Below are 24468 nucleotides of genomic sequence, written 5' to 3'. Positions count from 1 at the left end.
ACTCCTGTACCTAACCAGTACATTATGGAGTGGATAGAAGACATTGTCCAAGATGGCATGCAACTTGTACAGCATCCTCTTTTCAAATACCACCGTCAGAGAGTCCAGTTCCACCTCCACAACATCACTGGCTTTACCCATGAGTTTGTTGATTCTGATGGTGTCTGCTACCCTCAGCCTGCTGCCCCAGCACACAGCAGCAAACATGATAGCACTGGCCACCACAGACTCGTAGAACATCCTCAGCATCGTCCGGCAGATGTTAAAGGACCTCAGTCTCCTCAGGAAATAGAGACGGCTCTGACCCTTCTTGTAGACAGCCTCAGTGTTCTTTGACCAGTCCAGTTTATTGTCAATTCATGTCCCCAGGTATTTGTAATCCTCCACCATGTCCACACTGACCCCTTGGATAGAAACAGGGGTCACCAGTGCCTTAGCCCTCCTCAGGTCCACCACCAGCTCCTTAGTCTTTTTCACATTAAGCTGCAGATGATTCTGCTCACACCATGTGACAAAGTTTCCCACCATAGCCCTGTACTCAGCCTCATCTCCCTTGCTGATGCACCCAACTATGGCAGAGTCATCAGAAAACTTCTGAAGATGGCAAGACTCTGTGCAGTAGTTGAATATAAGTGAAAGGAAAGAATTGTGATGTGATGTGATGTTAGGTTTCCAAACATAGCGTTCACTATTCTAATCTTCTTATATCAGGCACCAGCAGAAAAGGGCACTGATCAGTCAGTCACAAACAAGAGAAAATCTGCAGATGCTGGAAATCCAAGTAACACACACAAAATGCTGGAGGAATTCAGTAGGCCAGGGAGTATCTATGGAGAAGAATATAGTTGATGTTTCGGGCTGAGACCCTTCATCAGGGCTGGAGAAAAAAGATGAGAAGTCAGAGTTAGAAGGTAGGGGGAGGGGAGGAAGAACCATAAGGTGATAGGTGAAATTAGGAGGGGGGTGAAGAAAATAGCTAGGAAGGTGATTGGTGAAAGAGATACAGGATTGGAGAAAAGGGAATCTGATAGGTGAGGACAGAAGGCCATAGAAGAAAGAAAAGGGGGAAGAGCACCAGAGGGAGATGATGGGCAGATAAGGTGAGAGAAAGAAACTAAGGTTGGAGGCTACTCAGATGGAATACCCAGCTTGAGTGTGGTCTCATAGCAACAGTAGAGGAGGCCATGGACTGAGATTTTGGAATGGGAATGGGAATTAAAATGGGTGGCCAGTGGGAGATCCTGCTTTTTCTGGCGGACGGAGTGTAGGTGCTCGGCAAAATGGTCTCCCAATTAGCCAGATCTCACTGATATACAGGAGGCCACACCGGGAGAACTGGATACAGTAGGTACAGTAGACTCACAGGTAAAATGTTGCCTCAGCTGGAAGGACTGTTTAGGGCCTGAAATAGTAATGAGGGAGGTGATGTACAAGCAAGTGTAGCACTTGTTCCACCTGTAAAGATATGTGCCAAGAGGGAGATCAGTGCGGAGGAATGAATGGACAAGGGAGTTGCATAGGGAGCGATCCCTGAGGAAAGCAGAAAGTGGGGAAGAGGGAAAGATATGCTTAGTGGGATCCTGCTGAAAATAGCAGAATTTTCTGCTGGACATAGAGACTGGTGGAGTGATAGATAAGGACAAGAGGAAACCTATACCTGGTGGGGTGGCAGGAGGATGGGACGAGGGCAGTCATGTGCAAAATGGAAGAGATGCAGCAAAGGGCAGCGTTGATGGTGAAGGAAAGGAAGCCTCTTTCTTTGAAGGAGGACACCTCCTTTGTTCTGGGAGGAAAAGCCTCATCCTGAGAGCAGATGCAGTGGAGACGGAGAAATTGAAAGAAGGGGAGATGGCATTTTTATAAGTAACAGGCGGGAAGAGGTATAGTCGAGGTAGGTGTGAGAGTCCATGGGTTTGTAACAGACATCAGTAGATAAGCTGTCTCCAGGGATGGAGACAGATCAAGAAAGGAGAGGGAGATACTGAAAATGGACCAGATAAATTTGAGGGCGGGGTGGAAGTTGGAGGCAAAATTGAGTTCCGCGTGGGTGCAGGGAGCCGCTCCAATGTAATCATTGATGTAGCATAGGAAAAGTAGGGGAGTGACACCAGTGCAGGCTTGGAACATGGACTATTCCTTGTAGCTGACAAAAAGGCAGGCATAGATGAGACCCATGTGAGTTTCCTTGGCTACACCTTTTGTTTGAAGGAAGTGGGAGGAGCCAAAGTAAAAATTATTGACAGTGAGGGCAATTTCCGCCAGAGAGCTTTGAGGCCTTCCTGGTGGAGGATGGAGGTGTATAGGGACTGGCCATCCATAGTGCCCAGGGAACTTGAAATCATTGAAAAGATCACGATCAGTCCAGAACTGGTTGTAGCCTGGTGAGTGACAATGACCAAAGAGCATTGCACTGTTTACTTTTCCCTATGTGAGGGAATTCCACAGCAATTTCCACCATTAAAGCAAATTTGATTCAGAATTTGGCATTGGTTAGTTAATCAATATTTACTGTATTTTTTCTTACCCTGCAGAAAAAGCAAGCAAGATAGTTATTAACATGATTAAAAATGATATTGTTCTCTTTGGAACAGAGGGCTTTGCAAGGTGATCAGACAGACGTGTTTGAAATCATAAAAGGCTTAGACACTTTGAATATAGAAAGAAGCTTTCCATATTAAGGGATTCAAGAGCAAGCGAGCATAGAATGAAAGTGATTAGCAAAAGAGTGAAAAATTGAAATACTTTTATGGGAGCTCATTAAGCTCTGGAGTAGTAAAATAGGCAGATGTGTTTGGAAGAAGCTGGGTAAGTACCTGAAAGGGAAAGAATTTGAAGCATAAATAGGAGAGGGTAGAGTAAAAGGAAAAGGGAGTTTGCTTTTATTTCAAGCTGATGTTGTCACAGCAGGCAGGATAGCCTCCTTCCATGCTACCTCCAGCTCTTTATTGCCTATCACAATTGCTGTAAAGGTGACTGAAAATCAGTCAAGCACTATACACATGAAATTAGATTAGACCATATGGAGTTCATGATTTATCTAGTGAAAGCCAATTTTATGGCTGCCATTGTGGCTCGAGTTATTGGTCCAGTGTGTTGGATCACCACAGAAAATCATTCAGCAATTTTCTAATGGTTTATATTGTTGGTATAGTATATTTTAACTCTGCTTATCACTTCTGTTGGAAATGGTAAATCTTTCTAATACCAAAAGCCAGAAAGAATAGCATCACTTCAAAGACTTTTTAAAAAATGCCATTTGCTTGCAGTTGTCTTTGCCTTTAAATTAAGTAAAGCAATATTAGATGGAGTCTGTAATGATCCTTTTGTACCTCATTTGTACCTGAGATGCATAGTAGCAAGTTACAATGCCTACTGGTAAAGACAAAAATACATCCATTTATACTTTATGGTTCCATGAATAAAGACTTTACATTAGGTCTGTGTCTGTACTTCTTAATTTAAATCAGTCAAATAGGAGGAAAGAATGAAGAGTTTTCAGACAAAATGAGGAACATGAATGAACATGGGAAGGCAGAATGTAGAGTCACCAATCGAGAATCCTAAACACTGTTCATGCATTTATTTCTAAAGAAGAAGAGAAGAAAATGTAATTATTTTAAAATAGAACACAATGTGAAAGTATTTTCTCTTGGCGAATTATTACTGAAAGCTGAAAGGATGAAATATTTAGGATTGAAAATACTAGATCTCTGAAGGAAGTGGTTTCAGGGCTTCAGTGACTCACAAAGGATATGACTTGCCTTCAAAATGGACTAAGAAACAAACCATGAAATTGTTGGTGTTTAATTCAAGGAAGAAGTAGAGGAATATCAGCTATCCTTGTGTGGGAGGAAGATAGATAGATAGATAGATAGATACTTTATTCATCCCCATGGGGAAATTCAACTTTTTTCCAATGTCCCATACACTTGTTGTAGCAAAACTAATTACATATAATACTTAACTCAGTAAAAAATATATGCATCTAAATCACTATCTCAAAAAGCATTAATAATAGCTTTTAAAAAGTTCTTAAATCCTGGCGGTAGAATTGTAAAGCCTAATGGCATTGGGGAGTATTGACCTCTTCATCCTGTCTGAGGAGCATTGCATCGATAGTAACCTGTCGCTGAAACTGCTTCTCTGTCTCTGGATGGTGCTATGTAGAGGATGTTCAGAGTTGTAGAGAGATGTAGAGAGGCATAGAATTATAGCTATTCTAAGTCCTTTGGATTTTTCTCCACAATCACCTTCCACTCACCTTATCTCTACCCTCAAGATCCACCCTCTATTCTGTTTTTTTTTGTCCCTTCTTGCTTCCCTCACTGATCTCTATAGATCAGTCCTAAGTAGACACTAACCTTCATCTTTTTTCATCCCTATCTTCATTAATTTCTCACTCATCATGGCCTTCACCTCTTCTGCTGTTGCTTCCATGCCCGTTTAATTAACAGGAATCTTCATCCTAAATGTGGAACTTTGCTCCAGTACCCAGAATCCTTGATGCATCTGGCCCCTCCTTTTGGCCAATATCTCTATTCATCACTAAATGCTGATACAATTTTTACTCCTAATTTTTCTAATCGCCTTACTCATTCTAAATGATCACACTTATGAATTTATTGAACTCTGCTCACTAAGGACTAATCCCACCATCGTCATCAAATGTAGATTAAAGAGAAGTTGTAGACCAGAGCAGCATTGAGATGGTATGCCAGTCTTCCAACAAAAGTCAAGACGATTCAGGTGCTAACTAATAGTATTAAACATAGATCTCAGAATGTGATGAGAACAGTGTTTTGAAAAATGCTGGATAGCTTTAAAGTATCTGTGACCTTGTGTGTTTGAATTCTGGGGGGGGGGGGGCTTCATCCTGCAAACTACAGGAGGCGTTAATTGTATTAGATGTATTTTGTTTGGATTCATTTGTAGCTAATCTTCTTGATTTGCTAATGTTTGCTTTCTTTGGTGTTGCTCCTTGGTGCTTAATCCATCTAATATTGTATATACTGTGGAGTCCCAAGTCTTCTAAGTAAGTACAAAGATATAAAACATAGAACAATACAGCACGGGAACAGGACCTTCAGCCCACAATGTTGTGCCAAACAAATTAAAGTAGTAATCAAATGACTAAGCTAATCTCTTCTGCCCACAATATCCATATCGTTCCATTTTTGAAGACATAACAAGCAGGATAGACAAAGGAGAATTGGTGGTTGTTGTGTACTTGGATTTTCAGAAGGCCTTTGACAAAATGCCACACATGAGACTGCTTAACAAGTTAAGAGCCCATGGTATTACAGGAAAGATACTAGCATTGAGTATTGGTTGATTGGCAGGAGGCAAAGAGAGGGAATAAAGGGAGCCTTTTTTGGTTGGTTGCCGGTGACTAGTTATGTTCCACAGGGGTCTGTGTTGTGTCCAGTTCTTTTGATGTTATATGTCAATGATTCAGATGATAGAGTTGATGGCTTTGTGGCCAAGTTTGCAGATGACATGAAGATAAGTTGGAGGAGGCTACAGAACGACTTAGATTAAGAGAAAGAAGTGGCAGATGGAATACAATAATGGGAAGTGTATGGTCATGCACTTAGGTAGAAGAAATAAAACTGTAGATTATTTTTTAAATAGATATTTCAGAAATCTGAGTTGGAAAGGGACGTGAGTCCTCATGCAGGATTCCCTAAAGGTTAATTTGCAAGTTGAGTTGGTGATGAGGAAGGCAAATGTGATGTTAGCATTCATTTTGAGAAGACTAGAATATAAAAGCAAGAGTGTAATGTAGAGGCTTTATAAAAAAACGGTGAGGCCTCACTTGGAATATTGTGAGCAATTTAGGGCCCCTTACCTAGTAACAGATGTGCTGATGTTGGAGAAGGCTCAAAGGACGCTGGCAAAAATGATTCTGGGATTAAAAGGCTTGTCATATGGGAAGCATTTAATGCCTCTTGACCTCTACTTAGTGGAATTCAGAAGAATGACCAAATTGAAACTTATCGAATGTTGCAAAGCCTTTTTAGAGTGGATGTGGAGAAGATGTGTAGGAGTCTAAGACCAGATGACATAGCCTCAGAATAGAGGGGTGTCCTTTTAGAACAGAGATTCACACCTGTCAGGGCATAAAAGGATATGGGCAAAAGGTAGGAGACTGGGTCAAGAAGGAAAATGGATCAGCCATGATGAAATTGCGGAGCAGGCTTGATTGGCTAAATGGACTAATTCTGCTCCTATATCTATGGTCTGTGTTCTATGGCAAGCCAGTTCTGAGTTCAAACAGCCAATTCACCAAGGATCCCATGCATCTTAATCCTTTGGATGAGCCTTCCATGAGGGACCTTGTCAAGCGCCTCACTAAAATCCATGTAAACAATAGCCATAGCTCTGCCTTCATTAATCACCCTCATCATCTCGTCAAAAAACTCAATCCAGTTAGTATGATACAACGTGCCCTGCACAAGCCATGCTGGCTTTGCCTAATTAGGCCATGGTTTTCCAAATGCCTATAAATTCTATCCCTAAGAATTCTCTTCAGTAACTGCCCTACCACTGACTTGAGTCGCAATGGTCTATAGTTTCCAGAATTATCCTTGGTTCCCTTCTTGAATAATGGAACAACATTAGCTCCTTGTCAGTCCTCAAGGACCTTGCCTGTGGCTGGAGAGGACACGAAGATATTGGACAAGGCCCCAGCAATCTTTTCTCTTGCTTCTCTCAGTAACCTGTGGTATATCACATCAGGCTCTGGGGACTTAATGTTCTTTAAGAGACCCGACACTACCTCCTCTGTACCATAAAATGACCTGGCATGTCAATGCACTCAGCCATGATCTCTTTATTTATCTTGTCCTTTTCCTTGGTAAATACTGATGTATTTCATTAAGGACCTCACTTACATCCTCTGCATCCAAGCAAACTTGCCCCCCTTTCTGCTTGAGTGATCCTACCCTCTCCATAGTTATGTATAGAATGCCTTGGGGTTCTATTTAATTCTACTTGCCTGGGACTTTTCACTGCCCCTCCTAGCTTTTCTAATTCCCCTCCTAGGTTCTTTTTGGCTTTGTAATCCTCAACAACTCTGGTTAATTCTAAATTCCTAAGTTTTACATACTTTTCTTTTTATTTCTTGACTAAATTCATACCTCTCTTGACATCCAAGGCTCTTGTACTTGCTGTCCTTATTCTTCCTTCTTATTGGAACATACCAGTCCTGTACTCTGTGCAGCTGGCCTTTAAACACCAAACACATATCAGATGTGGACTTGCCCAAAAACTGCTGTCCCCAATGAACTCTTCGTAGTTCCTGCCTAATGCTCTCATAATTTGTCCTGTTCTTATTTAATATTCTTTTGTATGGTCCATACTTATCCTTATTCATAACTATCTTAAGATTTAAGGAGTTGTGGTCACTGTTCCCTAACCGTTCACCCACTGTCAGGTAAGTCACCTGACACCAGATCCAATACAGCTCTTTCTCTTGTACTATTTACATATTGATCTAAGAAACAAACTTGGATGTGCTTTACACATTCAGCCCAATTTGAACCTCTTGCACTCAGAAGGCCCAAGCTTATATTAGGGAAGTTGAAGACCCCTTGACAACACCCTATCGTTTTACACCTTTCCTTAATCTGTCTGTATATCAGTTCCTCGATGTCCCAGTGGCTATTGAAGGGTTCATAGTGCAGTCCCATCAGAGTGATTGCACCTTTCCTATTGTTGAGTTCTACCCATACATAGACTCAGTGGATGAGCCCTCCAGTATATCCCCTCTGAGTGCAGCTGTGATATTGCCCATAACTCCCCCACCTTACCTCCCTCTCGATCTTTTCTAAAACATCGAAACCCAGGATCATTAAGCACCCCTTTCTGTCCATATCTCAACCAAGACTGTAATGGCCACAGCATCATAATTCCACATAGTCTCCATGCTCTAACTTCATCTCCTTTACCCATAATAGTCCTAGTATTAAAGTATATACACTTAAAATAGCCATCACATCACATCTATTACTTTTATTTTACTGGTCCTGACATCTATCTTTCTCTCTGTCCCTCCATTTTCTGACTTGATGCTCTGGTTCCTGTCCCCTGCCAAACCCCACTGGGTAGCACTAGTGAACCTGTCGGCCGTGAAATTGGTTCCCCTCTAGTTTAGATACAATCCATTTTTCTTGCCCCAGAAAAAATAATTATCCAAGAACCTGAAACCCCCACCCACCCCTGAAGAATATTCTGAAAGCTGCACCAGTTCATCTGTACTATCATCCTATTCCTGCCTTAACTAGTGCGTGGCACTGAGAGTAATCCACAGATTCCTAACTATGAGGTCCTACTCTTCATTCTCCATCCTCGCACCCTATACTCAATGCACAAGCTTTCTTTCTTCTTTCTACCTAGTCATTGGTGCCAATGTGCACCACAACCTCTGGCTGCTCACCTTCCTCCTTCAGAATATACTACATCCGCTCTCAACATTCTGGACTCTAGCACCTAAGAGGCAACACACATTCCTGGCATCTCAGTCATGGCCACAGAATCTCCTGTACATTGCCCTAACTATCAAGTCTCCCAACATTATTGCTCGCCCTGACTTTACCCTTCTCTGCTGCTCCTCAAAGCCAGCCACATTGTCACTGGCCTGGCTGCTGCTGTTTTGTTCTGATAGCAGCAGAGAAAGGGGTATCCAAAAGGGTATACTTTTTGTTGAGGGCAATGACCACAGGGGAAACCCTGCAAATCTACTAATTTTCCTTACTTTGGATGTGACCACTTGTGTAAATTTTCATCTATGAAGTTTTCAACTTCTCGGATGATCCTGAGTACATCCAACTCTAGCTCCAGTTCCATGACCATGCCTGTCAGAAGCTGAAGTTGGATGGCACTTCCTGCAGAGGCCTTAAACTGCTAATTTAGGAGCTACTGATACAATTAGGTACCACATTTCAAAGAAACTGTGCCATAAATATCACCAGCATTTTTTCTTCAGATGTCTCCTTTTTCTCTCTACCATGAGAGACTGCATTTCTTAGCTGTAACTCAGTTACTTTGAAATGTCATAAATTTCATTATAACACATACAGAGTGCTGGTGGAACACAGCAGGCCAAGCAGCATCTATAAGGAGAAGCACTGTCGACATTTCGGGCCGAGACCCTTCGTCAGGACTCGAAGGGTCTCGGCCCGAAACGTCGACAGTGCTTCTCCTTATAGATGCTGCCTGGCCTGCTGTGTTCCACCAGCATTTTGTGTGTGTTGTTTGAATTTCCAGCTTCTGCAGATTTCTTCATGTTTGTAAATTTCATTATGATTCTTTTGACTTATTTTAAATCACACATTTGATAACTAGCAGGTTTAGCAGAAGGTTTATATCTTAATTTCTCAAGTTATTTTCTCAAGGATAAGAGCCAACCTACCAGTTTAGATTAAATAGTTGACTTTGTGACTTTAACTCATTTCTTTCTACTCTGTATGCAAACTTATTGGTAATATAAGTTCCCAGTAAGATTGAAGATGTGACAAAGTAAGAGAAGGAAATTTCAAAATTAGTTTGCAAGCTCCAATTTGAGCAATTCCATTTTACTTCTCTATTTCCTTTATTAACAGTTCCTCAGGGTTGAGAATAGTCTACTTTGAAGAACGATGAAACCCTGCTGTCATTTTTACTGAATTTCTGTGCGTTTCTATGAATACACTTGAATTTTTCAAAGTATCCCAACTCCTGCTCCCCTATTGCATGGCTATTTGCAGGGATTTTCACAAAGGAGTTTGCTTTATAGCTTCTTGTAGACTAATTTGCAAGATAAACAGGAAACTGACCTATGTCACCTCCACTCCAAAACCACTGCAGTTTCATTCTTCGAGCTGCAATATGCAGACAAGGTTTGCATCTCCTTGGTTTTGGAGGCCAGGGTCCAAGTTGTTGTTGGCTCATTCTGTGACACATGTGAGAATATTCGAGAAACAAACATCCTCTACTAGCCTGCCTTCAATGTGCACATTACTGTCTGACAGTAAAGGACCAGAAAGAGATTCTGGAACACTTCCTATATCTTGGGAGCTAACTCTCAAAAATGCCAGATATCAATAATGAAATTCAGCATTATCTTCAGTATATCAGCAAAGCCTTTGGCCATCTGTGGAAAAGTACTTGAAGGTCAAGACCTTAAATTCAACTCAAAAATCCTAATCTTTTTGACAACAGTGATTCCTACCTAACATAACTCTGAATCATGCTACCTCTGCAGCAGACACCTCAGGTCAGTGAAGAGATCACCACCAACATCAGTTATACAAAATCCTCTAGCAGGGTATGCAAACTGATGGCAGCTTCCTCTTTCATGCCAAGATCCTCACATGGAGGATTTATTGCACTCATTAGTTCTGATGAACATCCCAGTTGTTTCCATGTCCATTGTATTAATCCCATCTGTTGAATACACTGCAACAATGTGTGATGCGCTGAGGGCTTTCAATGAAATGGTGTTGCTTGTTTTATATCTATCATTACCATACACATATCCTGAGGCTCATTTCTTATGGAAGAATTCAAACCAGCTTTCAAACCAGTGCTGAATCTATACTGGCATTGCTGCTGCAGAATATCCACAGTCCTAAACGTTATAAGCTGTCCATTGACTGCTACTGATTATGTTTAATACATGACATTTCCAAGCAGTGCAATTGACTGTTGGGGTTATAAATGACACGCTGTGATTTTGAAGAATTTATGTTGATCTATTTTGTATCATTAAATTTCATAGAAACAATACTTACTAGTTTACAATAGTCTGAAATTACTTGTTTGCACACCTCCTTTTCTCTGTACTTGTTTAAAATCCACGTGTTTCTGTGCAATGCTGTAAAATATATGACCTGCATGTGTGAAGATTCATAGTTCTTGCTAACTTTGCCACCAGCATGGCATCAGAGAGCAAAGGCTATTAAACACAGCGCAGTAGTAGCATATCTCTAGAATTATGATGATTTCTCTTTTTCAACAAACTGCTACAGTGAATGTACAGTAGTGTGAGCAAATGTGAGAAGCAGATACTGTGTGTGTATATGTGTGTGTATGTATGTATATATGTGTGTGTGTGTGTGTGTATATATATATATATATATATACCTCCACCAAGAGTTGTGCTGTACTGACACAATCAGTGGCTGTTCACAAAGCAGATAACAAGCTGCTTTTAATTCCATGTAGGTAGTGGGCAAAATGCACATAGGAATCACTACAGTGCAACTCTGATAAATATTTCAGATGCTATTGATACCGCAGACTGAAAATAAACGTAAATAGAAAGTGCAGCTCTAAATTTTTAATGCCTTTTTCAAAAAGATCTTGGGGAAAGCTGTGGGATCAGAGGGAAGTCAGATATTTTATAATTAGCTTATTAGGCTTTGCATATTAAGACTTTTCATGTCACATGAATTAGTAGGATCCAGATGAAAAATATGTCAATGTTTATAAAAGTATTTTATCTGAGGGACCAAAAGGAGAGTGTACAGTGAATAGCCTACTTTGTTATTCCCCAAGCCATCTGACTTCAAACAATTATGCTTTCAGTAAGCTGTGCCTGTTCTAAATTTTCATCACTTGGTGATGCTACTTCACCAGGAACTACGCAGCTGTGCACTCTGTGGTAAATTGGATATGCAGTTTATGAAATAAATACCAGGCTGGAGCTGATGTCACTCCTTCATTACTGCGTTTATAGTACTGCAAAATACATACTACGTGAACATGCAAACACACTTGCCAATGCATACATTTGTTATATGTGCACAAGGGTGTAGCACAAAGAAGCAATGGTGTAAATAAACCCCATCCCATCACAACTCTGTGACTCCCCTACATCCAACAACCCTTGCAGACAACACTGACTGCCTCTGTCTAATGCATTGCCCACTCCTTACTTGCATGTGAGGGGGCAGCGAACCCTCAAGCTTCCCTGCACACAGTGCCCTCATTGTAATATTGTGATTCAAAAAAGGGGGAAGAGGAAAGAATGAAATTATCAGCTAAGTGCTGAAATCCTTAAGGAAACACATAGTAGCACTATGCAACGAAAATTATTATAAAATTCTCTGCTTGTTCTTTCCTCATTCAGCTCAGAGTATTGTCATACACATTCATAAACAAAGGAGACACTGCACGTGTATTTAAGGCCACAAGGAATCATTTTATTAAAATGAGCACAAATGCAATACAGAAAGAAAAACAAAAATCTAAATAGTAGCAGACCGGAAATCAAAATAAATCTGATCATTAACTAAGCAACCCAGTCTAATATCAGAGGAGAGCTTCAGATCTGGCAATCTTACATGCAGCCTGTTTTTTTCTTTCTCTCTCTCCTCTCTCCTCTCCCGTCTCCCCCCCCCCCATACATGTCCCAATCTCTTAGCACTAGCACCAATCGTCACTTGCCTTCAAACCACAACTCTCCCAGCTGCACAAAGAAAATAGCCCCTTTTCATGCCCTTCAAAACCCCTTACACTAATACTTTTCCATCCCTTAAATGGTACTAGTTGCACCCCATTATCTCTTACGACCTCCAGCCCAGACAAACAGGTTTTCCAGCATTTTCCACTATTCTGGCTGCAGAGTTGTACTTCTTGACTTTCACAAAACATTGCTGTGAACTGATTCTCCAGTACTTTGTCAGAAGCATCCCACTCCAACCTAACACCATTTTGCCTTACAGACTTCCATTTCATTTAGGCATGTACCAAGGAGGAATCACAATTAACCCTTTCCTTGCACAGTACAGTTAGAAAACCCCAATATAATATGGTAGAAACTTAAATGTTACACAAGTAAGGTCAGGTTCAATAAGTTTTCTGATGATATAGCTGGCAGAGTAGTTAAGAAGGAATTAGTATTTACTATGTGAATGGTTGAACTTCCTATCATGATGAGTCACTCTTCATATACTATGACTCATACTTATTTTAGCAAAGCTGGCATTTATTTGACATAAAATTTTAATACAAAAATTAATTCTAAACACCATTGGAGATGGTAAATGACTAGAAGTTTGATGAAAGAAACAAATTTTATCAAGAGCCTTGAAGTAGAAAAGGATTGAAGAGGCCAAGATGCTTAAGGAGGGCATTGCTCAGGACTGGGCCATTATCACTACAATGTTAAAATCAAAAATATGAATTGAGTGCCATTATGGTGAGAGAGCTAGGAGTTAATGTAGAAAAGGATGGTGTGAGGTAGAATAGGAGCAGCAGAATTTGGCACGTTCAAATTGACAGAAAGAAACATGTAGAGGGGGGCACTTGTTTCCTGTTGTCATTTAGTAACTGTTTCCAGGTTACTGTTCAGAGTAGTTGGAACCTTTTTTTCTAATTACCACATGCTCGGTTACGTACCTTTTAATCAAGGATTAATGCAGGGTTTGATGTTGCTGTAATGTATGATAGCCTCACCTATAGCTTCAGGCCTGTCTGCACCATTGTGAAAACAATGCAGAATCATGTGATACCTCATGATCTAATATATAACACATTTATGCTGTAAATAACATGATAATATGCTGCAAACTGAATTATATCTGCTTGAAGTATTTTGGCGCAGATATATGTAGTTCAAATTTAAAGTTCCTGAATCATATTTTGAGTGATAGAAAAGTTATCCATTAACAAAGAGGAAGAGAGACCAAGAAAATTTCCATGAAAACAGAATAAAACAAGAATTCTTTCTTGACATTTGTGTTTTCAACTTTACAACCCTTCAACAATCTGTTGCAATGCAATTATGCTAATATTTCTGAGCCAGCTGTGATTCATACAAGAGAAAGAAACTGATCATAATATTCATATTCTCCAATTGTTTTAGTGACATTAGCTGCTCTATATTAATGATATTAAAGTCAGCATTAATTTAAATTTAGTAATATGAGTTGTATCTGATGCAAAAGATTCATCATATCATTTGTGACATATCTATTGACATCTATTGATTTCTCCATGCTACCCTGTCAGTTGCTTCATTTCATAGGATTTAAGGAGTTTAATAAATAAATCATTTAAATAAAGTCAGTCATTGCTCTCACATCTACAATTATAAAAAATTCAAATAATTAACTAGGGATATGTTTATGTTTCATTAGCAAAGATAATTCCCTAATTATGGTGATGATTGAGAGCCATAAGGTTCTCACCAGGGAAATGCAAATGGTTATTTCTCTCATTGCTTGTTAGGTTGTGTTATGAAGGACAGTTATTTTTAAAAGCTTGATTTTTTTCAGTATTTTAAAATTTATGTAAAATTTGATTTAAAAATCTGTTTGAGCATAGAACACAAATGGTTCTACGCAGTACAGGCTCTTCGGCACATGATGGTGTGCTGACCTATATAAACCTACTTCTTAATCAATCTAACCCTTCCTTCCTACACAACCATAACCCATCATTTTCCTTATATTCGTGTGCCAATTTAAGACTCTTAAATTTCCCTATTGTATCAGTCTCTACTACCACCCCAGGTAGTGCATCCCAAGTACCTACCATTCTCTGTGTAAAAGCCCTACCTCTGAGATATCCCTAAACTTCCCTTCACTCACTTTAATCGGATGCCTGAGTATTGACAATTGGTGCCCTGGGAAAAGGGTGATGGCTGCCCACTCTACCTGTGCTTCTTATAGTCTCATATGCTTCTAATCAAGTCACCTGTCATCCTTTGCTGCAAAGAGATAAGTCTTAGCTCGTTCAGCCTTTCCTCATAAGGCTTATTCTCTAATCTAAGTAGCATATTCTCTAAAACTTTAATGTCCTGCCTATTATAAGGCAAGCAGAAATGAATATAGTACTCAAGTGTGGTCTTACCAGAGTTTATAGAGCAGCAGCATTCCTTTACAAGTCTTGAACTCTATTCCCTGAATAATGAAGGCTAACACACCATAGTTCTCTTAACAACCCTATCAATTTGCATGGCAATTTTGAGGGATCTCTGGACTTGGACTCTAACATCCCTCTTTTCCTCCACACTGATATTAATCCTGCCATTAGTCTTGTACCCTGCCTTTAAGTTTGATCTTCTAAAGGCTATCACTTTACACTTTGTCATTCAAATTCCATCTGTCACTTCTCTACCCCACTCTGCATCCTGTCTATATCCTGCAACACCTTCTACATAATCCATAATACTACCAACCTTTGTGTAATCTACAAATTTACTAGCCCACTCTTCTACTTCCTCATCCAAGTTATTTAATAAAATTACAAAGAGTAATGGTCCCAGAGTAGATCCCCTGCACAGAATCCCAGTTTAAATGGTATCTATTTTCAATTTATTTCCCACTTTGCAGGTAACAATATGGATCAATGGCACTGTTGGACATTGCAGGAAATCACAAGCTGATTATCAGACAAATACAGAAACTGCTGGAATCATTCAAGAAGTACAATGAAGAGATTTCAATTTGAAATGTTAACTATTTCACTTTCTGAATGACTCCAACATTTTCTTTATTTGCCTTGAATTTCCAAGAATGATTTACTTAAGATTAACCAAATTATATCTGTGTATATTTCAAGCACGTATTGCCACATGAAAAAAAGCAGAAGTCAAACACTTGAGCTTCACTGTAGTCCATCTATAGATATAGCTGGTATGTCAGATTGATCTGATAATGTTTGCATAATGCTTAATTATATTCTCCACCATCATTTTGTATACTATTTTCCCTCTCTAGATCATATTACATTTTATCGATAGATGTCCTGTGTTGTTCAGATTTTTAGCATCCGCAGAATTTCTCTGAAATGTTCTTTCATTGTGTGTTTGATCCATTGGAGTTGATGGGAGGCACTTTTAAAATGCAATTTTGTGCCACATTTTTCAGCAGTCTGTCCTCTGGAGGGCATGGCTTATTCTTTTCGAAAGCCATTTCCATTTTATTGATTGTTTCTTTTGAAGTTTGCGATGCTTTTTTGGAGCCCATTTCTGGATCTGTGCAACCTAAGGGTATAAAGGATATCGCGTGCAGATGATTTGCTCACTGTCTTTGCTTCCACACATGGGGCACAACTTCAGGCTGAAGTTGTGACCAGTCCTGAAGAACCACTGAGAAAGAGCATTGTAGACATCAGACATAAAAGGCTTCTCCTCTCCCCACTGACAGTTTGTTTAGTTAAGTATTGGTTCCTAACATGCTTCTTGGGTTTTATAAATCAGGGAGGGTTAGCAGAGTATCCATTCATTTAAAGGGTAATTGAATGTACGGTGTAATGGTTTTGGGTAGCTTAGACGAACATTGTTCAGCCTGATTTCTCAAATAAATACCTAACTCACCGATTTTCAAACCTTTGTCTCCTGTTTCGTTCATTGGATCCTCAAAGTGCTGTCCCACATGACACAGACTCAAAACATTTCCCACTGGGTGACACTTCACATTATGAACCTTTAAACCAATCAGCACATTCTGGAGCTTAATTGGTAACCTGATGGTATGAGGATAGTGTTGGAAACGTACTTATTTTTTGAGGTCCACATAAAGTTGTATCGTTATGCAAAATGAAGGTCAATTGCTTCATTTTGCATAATTATATCAAGAATATTTAAAGTTAGGAACATTCTATTCACTAGCACCGAAAAGTTAAAAATTTAATAAATCTTTAAAAGAATTAATTTCAAGCAAAATCTGTAACAGCATTAAATAAATTACTACTGACTTTATTCAGCAGGATGATGAACCCCGAGTCAAATACCACTGGTAAAATTTTTTCTTGTACAGCAAAAGGAAGTGTGAAATTTGCGTCATTTATAATAGGTATATTCACCTCTCTCTTACGTAAAGTATAAGATACAATTACTTCAGTAGGTAACACTTGAAACAGTTCGATATTTTGCAAACATTAAGTGATGTGTGGATCACTGCATTTCTCTTTGTTTCTGTGAATTAAAGGAAATGGCTGTTACTTTTTAGCTACCGGTAATTTAGTTGTGACAAGAGCAAAACTTTGATTAGTCCACATCACTGGAGAGAGTGCAGGGTAGATTAAACAGGATGTGCTTGGGATGAACTGTTTTTTGTTCTGAAGTCCACTGGGTTGTTGGGTTTGTTTTGCTAGGAGCAGAGGACTCTATGTGGAGACCTGATGGTGATATGCACAAGTGAGGGACAGAGGTAAGATAGTTAATAGGAATTTATTCTCCATATTTAAGACTCGAGGTCCTGGGTTTAGATGAGGGCTAAGAAGTTTAGAGGGAGGAGATATTTTCACCAGGGGTAGTTGGAATCAGGAACGCCTTAAGGATGTTAGAGGTTTATGTTAAGAAATATCTGGACAAATATTTGAATTTCATGCCATAGAAGGCTACAAACCAAGTGCTGTTAAGTGGGATTAATACAGTTATTTGATGGTTAGCATGGACGTGATGAGCCAAGGGCTTGTTTCTATGTGTATGGCTCTATAATTCTCTATAGAACTAATATTGCAGAAGTTATTTCACACCTGAACACACTGGATTTTACCTTTAAATCATAAATCAAAGTGATCTGTGTATACTGATGTCTTATTCCTTAGCATAGTGATAGGATAAATTGAACTGTAGGTTGCATCGTGCTCCATTGGTATATATTTTATGTGAACAGGTTCTTGCAAAAATTATCTCAGAGTCAGAATAAGAGAAAAACTATCAATGTATTTTGCTCACATGCAGTATTTGTTGAAAATTTACGTAGAGCAACATACATTGTTACTAAAATATATCAATGTTCTGATAATAAAATCTCGAACTACTGATTATCTTATCTCAAAAATATATGAATCTATTAATATAGAACAGTTTAAAACTTTGGTATAATTGTTTTGATTGTCAATTTCCTGCATATTTTACCATTGTATGCCTTAATTCATAAATTATTTTGATTGCCAATTATCTATGATTAATGAAGTTACAAGCCATAGGGAGAATGTGTGGATATCAGTTTGGAGGTAGATCCTAAATTAAATGCATGAACATATTGCAAGGTTAAGTAGTTTCTTTATATGGTATTATAAAATAATTCTTAGAAAATTGTATTCTGCAAGTTATTATTCAATAGAATGCTTTGTAATAAACCTAGTGAATGAAGAAATAGGGCTAGGATTATAGCTGAAGAATGCCACTTAAAAATGTTACATGTTTAAATATTAATCTGAGTTTGTGTTTTGTATTTCTGCTGTCAAATGCTTCATTAAAATTTCCATTGTTAATTTATCCTTTTTCATCTCTGATATTAAAATTATTTACCAGTCCAAAGCTGTTTGTATGACATTATTTCTCACCAACAGCAGTACATTTGGATTCATGTTTGAATTGGTAATAGATTAAAAAAATGAGGATGCCAGAAATCTGAAATAAAAGTAGAGAATCACTGGAATATACCCAGGTGTTCACATAGCATCTGTGAAGAGGGAAGCCAAGTGAACTTTTCAGGTTGATGCCCTTACATCAGAGCTAATCCCAACTTGATTTCCCTTGTCGCATATGCTGTGTTAACACTTTCTGATTTTGCTTCTGATGGGTGATTATTCTTTCCATCAGCTTAAATTCCTGTCTTGGATTTTTCCTGTTATTTTTGCCCATTTAGTTTTATAACTACAGTTTTGCCATTTTGTTCAGCCACAGTTCTAATTCTATTTAAATCTAGACAAATATTTTAGGGAAAGAATTGGCACCAAAAGGGAAGTCTTTCTGTGGAGCCAGGAGATGTGTGTGGTGTCCTGATTGAATAATTCGTGTGCGTATTCACCTGGGAGGAAGTTGGAGAGCTATGGGAGATATATACTGATAGATTGGAATTTGTAGATCAGAAGAATGGAAGTGTTAGAGATATGACACTCATCAAGATGGACATATCCTTCATACATGATGAAACTGATCCCAGGGTATGAAAAGCAAGGGGGATATTGTGTGAGATTTTTGCATCATCTTTACTTATGGGTAAGCTACCAGAGGGGTGGAGAATAGCTAATGCTGTTCCCCTATTCAAGAAGGGCAGTAAGGATAGGCCAATAAATTACAGACTGGTGAGCTTTGCGGCAGTAGATTGATAACTGTTGGAAGAGAATATATGATCACTTGGAAAGACTGGGACTGATTAAGGGCAGTGCCATGGTTTTGTGTTTGGAATTCACAAAGAGACTGATACATTTTTGGATATTGAATAATTGAGATATGGAAATGGTGCAGGAAAACGGCATTGCAGTGAAAGATCAGCCACAATCTTCTTGAATGACTGAGCACGGGTGACAGATTTGAATGTCCTACCTTCACTTTAGGGCTTTGAGCACCCAAACAAATCTGCAGAACACCTTGGAGCCTTGATGTCCTGAAGTGCTTCATAGCCAGTGAAGTTTTGAGTGTTGACACTATAGTAATTTTACAAAAAACAGAAGCTAATCCATGCAATAACCTCATATTTATAGGCAAGTAAGATGTTTATAGATGGCTTTTTGAACTGTGCCTAGCCACATAGTCATGAATACACAGAGACCAGAGCAGCAGAATAAGCACGCATACTTGTATTGATTGTCAGTGAGGAGAAGGTGTTAATACTGATCTTGACTGACTGTGATCTCCTAATGAATAAGTCAAGGATCTAATTGCAATGGGAGGTATAGAAACCTAGGTTTTAAAGATTGTTGATTAATGCTGGGGGATGATTTTGTTGAATTCTGCACTGTAATCAATAAACAGCAGTCTGATGTAGATGTGGCTGTTGTCTAATTTCTCCGTAGGTGAGTAGGGCAGTGAGTTTGCATCCACTGTAGATCTGTTTTGGTGATAGGACTTGGACCCACTGAAATTTTCCTTGCTGTGATTAGCCATTCATGGTACTTGATCAGAATAGATGTGAAAATGGTCCCCTAGTAGAATAAGATATATGTACAATAAGATGGCTTCATGACCTCACAGTCTAACTTGTTATGGTCTTGCACCTTATTGTGCAGTTTCTCTGTAACTGTAACACTATGTTCTGCATATTATTACTGTTTTTCCCTTGTACGACATCATTGTACTGATGTGATAAAATTATCTGCATGGACTGCATGCAAGGCAAGTTTATCACTGTCTCCTAATGTAAAAATAATAATCCAATTTAGATAGAACTTTTCTCTTCTTAGAAGATAGATTTAAACCTATGTCTGGTTCTGACGTGAGAGTGCTAGCCGCTGAAACATACACACCTTTGTGACTCTGATATCTGATTCATAGCACTTATAAATATTTGCCATTCTGATAAGTCATTGTCAATAGGTTTGGTGCATCTATAGTATTAATATTATATATAACTTGTTGCTTTTCTTCATTACCAGACTAACGAGCTGCTTGGAGAGATCCAGGTTTTGCAAGAGGAAATGAAAAGAAAAGATCAAATAATAGAACAGTTACAGCAACAGTTGGTGAGTTTGATCTTCTGTTAGAAATTATTGCCAAATTTACTCTGGATGCAAAAGGACAGGACGATTGGTGTACAAGTCGATGCATTCTGTAGAGAAACAGTGAGGAAGGACAGGCAGGTGATATGGCAAAATTACCCTCAGTGGGAGGAGTTAAAATGTAGCATAGGGGCAAAATCAAAAAGGGTGATTAATAGAGGGCTGAAGTTGTTATATTTCAATGCATCCAGTATAAGGAATAAGATAGATGATCTTGTCATGCATTTAGAGATTAGCAGGTATGACATTGTGGGCATCATTGAGTCAGGGCTGAAAGAAGATCATAATTAGGAGTTTAACAACCAAAGATACACATTGTATTGTAACGCAAGAATAGGCAGGTAGGCAGAGGGGGTGTAGTGGCTCTATTGGTAAAAAATTAAATCAAGTTCTTAGAAAGAGGTAACGTAGTATTGAACGACGTAGAGTCTTTGTTGGTAGAATTAAGAAATTGCAAGGGTAAAAAGACCTTGATGTCAGTTACATACAGGCCTGCAAATAGTAGCCAGGATGCTGGATATAAATTACAGCAGGAAATAGAAAAGGTATGTAATAAGAGTAATGTTACGATAGTCATGGGGTACTTCAATATGCAGCTAGAATCGGAAAATCAAGTTGGTACTGGACCCCAAGAGAGGGGATTTGTAGAATACCCATAACATGGCTTTTTTTAGAGCTGCTTGTGGTTGAGCCTCAAACAACAGAAAATCTGCAGATGCTGGAAATCTGAGCAACACACACAAAATGCTGGAGGAACTCAGCAGTCCCTTCGGTTTTGGGCCGAATGTTGACTGTGCTTTTTTCCATAGATGCTGCCTGGCCTGCTGAGTTCCTAAAGTATTTTGTGTGAGGTTGAGCTTACTAGGTGGAAAGCAATTCTGGTGTTGTGTACTGAGCTAGATTTGATTGGGGAGCTTAAAGTAAAGGAACCCTTAAGAGGCAGTGATGATAATACGGCCGAATTCACTCTGCAGTTTGAGAGGGAGATGATGGTCTGTTGTATCAGTATTACAGTGGAGAAAAAGGAATTACTGAAGTATGAGAGAAGAGCAGCCAAAATTGATTGGACGGGAAGACTGTCAGGGACAATGGCAGAACAGCAATGGCTGGAGTTTCTGGAAGCAATTTGGAAGGTGCAGCATAGAAACATCTTAATGATGAACTATTCTAAAGGCAGGATGAGGCAACCGATAGTAACAAGGGAAGTCAATGACAGCATAAATGGTGATGAGAGGGCATTTAATACAGCAAAAATTAGAGGGAAGTTAGAGGATTGGGGAGTTTCTAAAAACCAACAGAAGGCAACTAAAAACTTGTAAGGGGGAAAAGATGAACTATGAAGGTAAGCTAGCCAATAATATAAATTAGGGTACAAAATTTTATTACAGATATATAAAGACTAAAAGAGAGATGAGGGTGGCTATTGTATCACTGGAAAAAAATGACGCCGGAGTGGACTGGAGAATTGCAAATGTTACTCCATTCTTCAAGATAGAAGGGAGACAGAAGAAAGGAAATTATACGCCAGTTAGTCTGATCTCAGTGATTGGAAAAATATTGGAGTCCATTACTAAGAATGAGGTTTCTTGGTACCATGAAATGCGTAATAAAATAGGCCAAAGTCAGCATGGTTTCCTTAAGGGGAAATGTTGCCTGACAAATCTGTTGGAATTCATTGAGGAAATATCAGACAGGATAGACAAAGGAAAGATTGATAGGTTCTTGCTTAGTCAGGATGTCAAATGTTATGGGGAGAAGGCAGGAGAATGAGGTTGAGAGAGATAATAAATCAGCCAGGATGGGCTGAGTAGACTCAATGAGCCAAGTGGCCTAATTCTGTTCCTATGTCTTATGGTCTGTTTCATTAATAACTTTTAAAAATTTCACCAAAATTTATCATAAATAAATGAAAGTAATGTTGCTGAGAGGGAAAATGGAAGATATGCATGAGTAGTACGCAATCTTTTTAAGTGATTTTAGTGGCTGGTTGATTGAGTCCATGGCACAGTTAAAAAGTGAGTTATTTCTCAGTGATCATTTGTATTAAGTGCAATGTCACTGCCAAAAATGTATCTTGTTGCAAAATACTTGTGCACTGTCTTAGGCACACGTATTATGTGGAAGTGTTTGTTTATTTAATGATACAGCGAGAAGTAGACCCTGCCGGCCCTTCAAGCCACGCCGCACTAGCAGTCTCACAACCTTGATTAACCTTAACCTAATCACAGGACAATTTATAATGACCAATTAACCTATCCAGTATGTCTTTGGATTATTTCTAGTTATCCTCTGAACACCGTTCATTTGTCCATGCCCTTCATTAGTTCTTTGTTATTATATGCAGATAGTAGTTTAATAATATGCTGGCAGCAAACTGCAAGTTGGAGGGTGTGATTCAAAAAGAGAGAAAATCTGCTCTTCTGTGTTAGAAAACAGTTACCGTAGATTCCGGACTACAGAGCGCACCTGATTAAAAGCCGCTGGCTCTAATTTTAGAAATAAAATCAATTTTTTAATTGTAAAGGCCGCACCGGATTTTCGGCCGCAGGTGTCCCACGTTGTAATATGAGATACTTACACAGAAAGATATTACACGTGAGGATTTTTTAACTTTTAATTAAATCCATATGGTAACAAAAACAAATACATATTGCAAATGCTTTTTTTCGAACCGTGCCCGTAACGCGGCTACTTTTAAATACGTTGCGTATACTTCTTTACTGAACAACATTCCAATATCTCCTAACGACTGGTAAAAAATATATATACTACAGCCTACCAGGAAAAGTTATTGATCACCTTTAACTTAAAAGCAGCGTTCGCTCAGATCCAAAGCCGCTCGCGTAATGCGCTCCCCCCCTCCTTTCCGTTTATCACAAACGGCATTTAAAAGCAGCGTTCGCTCAGATCCAAAGCCGCTCGCGTAATGCGCTCCCTCCCTCCGTCCTGTTTCATCGCAAACCGGCATTTTCCCACAAGACACCGCGAAACCGGGTGTGACGTCATAGCATCCCGCGATGTAGTACAGAAAACAAATATAGTTAAAACTCTTCTAACTTTAACTAGAAAATGAATTACTAAGCGAAAATATTATAAACTAAGTAACTGCCATAAGGCAGCACAATGCTTCGAGTGTTTTCCATGTTGATGAGGGTGAGTACAAATGACTGATTTACAATAATTTAATTGTGAAAGTGCGCTTGATTTATTGTACAATTTCATTGGACCTCTGTGAACTAGTCATCAATTTTATTGGTCTACTGTTATGAGGCAAAATGTTTACGAGGCGGCATGAAAAAAATCATGCATTAGCCGCTTCGGATTAAAGGCCGCAAAGTTCAAAGCTGTTGAAAATGTGGGAAAAAAGTAGCGGCTTAAAATCCGGAATCTACGGTAAATGTATTTTTTGGGAAATATTAGCCTGGATTATGTGATCAAAAGATAAGAAATGGTGTTTAACTGTTAACTTGATGAAATTTATCTACAAAGTCTATGTGGGCTTTAGAATAGAAATCTGTTCAAATCTTCTGTGGCCATTCAAGGCGATCTGAGATGTCTGAGAGCAAGCAAGAAAAACTATAATTCACAGATGGGATGAAGAAGTTTCTTGGAGTCTGACCATAAATTAGAAAATATGAAACAAAGGGAGCAAATAGATTATACTTATGTATATTTATACAGAAGACAAAATAAAGATTTGGAAATGATCAGGTTAACATGGCAAGATAAGATGAGGACAGACAAGAAGAAATTGCAATGTATTTTAGAAGCCCAAAATTAACTAAATTCTAAACAATTGTAATTGGAAAGTTAATTGGAATCTGTTCAACCACAGTTGTAAGTTATTCTGTCACTGCAAATTTTATTTCTTGATTATTTTTTTCAATAATGGTAAGTAATTTAATTTATATAAGTTCTTTATATCATTATCAACTCTTATACCTAAATATTTTATACCATTTGTCGGCCATCTAAATTGAGTTATTAATCGACATTGACTATAATCTCCTTTAGTAAGAGGTAAAA

The 24468-nt window shown here is 38.8% G+C and overlaps 1 protein-coding gene across 4 annotated transcripts in view; it reads left to right on the top strand.

Moving 5' to 3' along the window:
* The window catches only part of ccser2a (coiled-coil serine-rich protein 2a), a 636731-nt gene that overhangs the window by 465681 nt on the left and 146582 nt on the right, over positions 1–24468 (top strand). For all 4 annotated transcript variants that reach the window (XM_073025313.1, XM_073025314.1, XM_073025316.1 and 1 more), the window contains one exon: positions 20320–20406. In XM_073025313.1, coding sequence (XP_072881414.1) covers positions 20320–20406 — 87 coding nt within the window. The remainder of the gene's footprint in view (positions 1–20319; positions 20407–24468) is intronic.

Source organism: Hemitrygon akajei, chromosome 21 (genome assembly GCF_048418815.1).
Source record: "Hemitrygon akajei chromosome 21, sHemAka1.3, whole genome shotgun sequence".
NCBI lineage: Eukaryota > Metazoa > Chordata > Chondrichthyes > Myliobatiformes > Dasyatidae > Hemitrygon > Hemitrygon akajei.
Note: the sequence above shows the minus strand (reverse complement) of the source record. Positions and strands in the feature narration are given on the sequence as shown.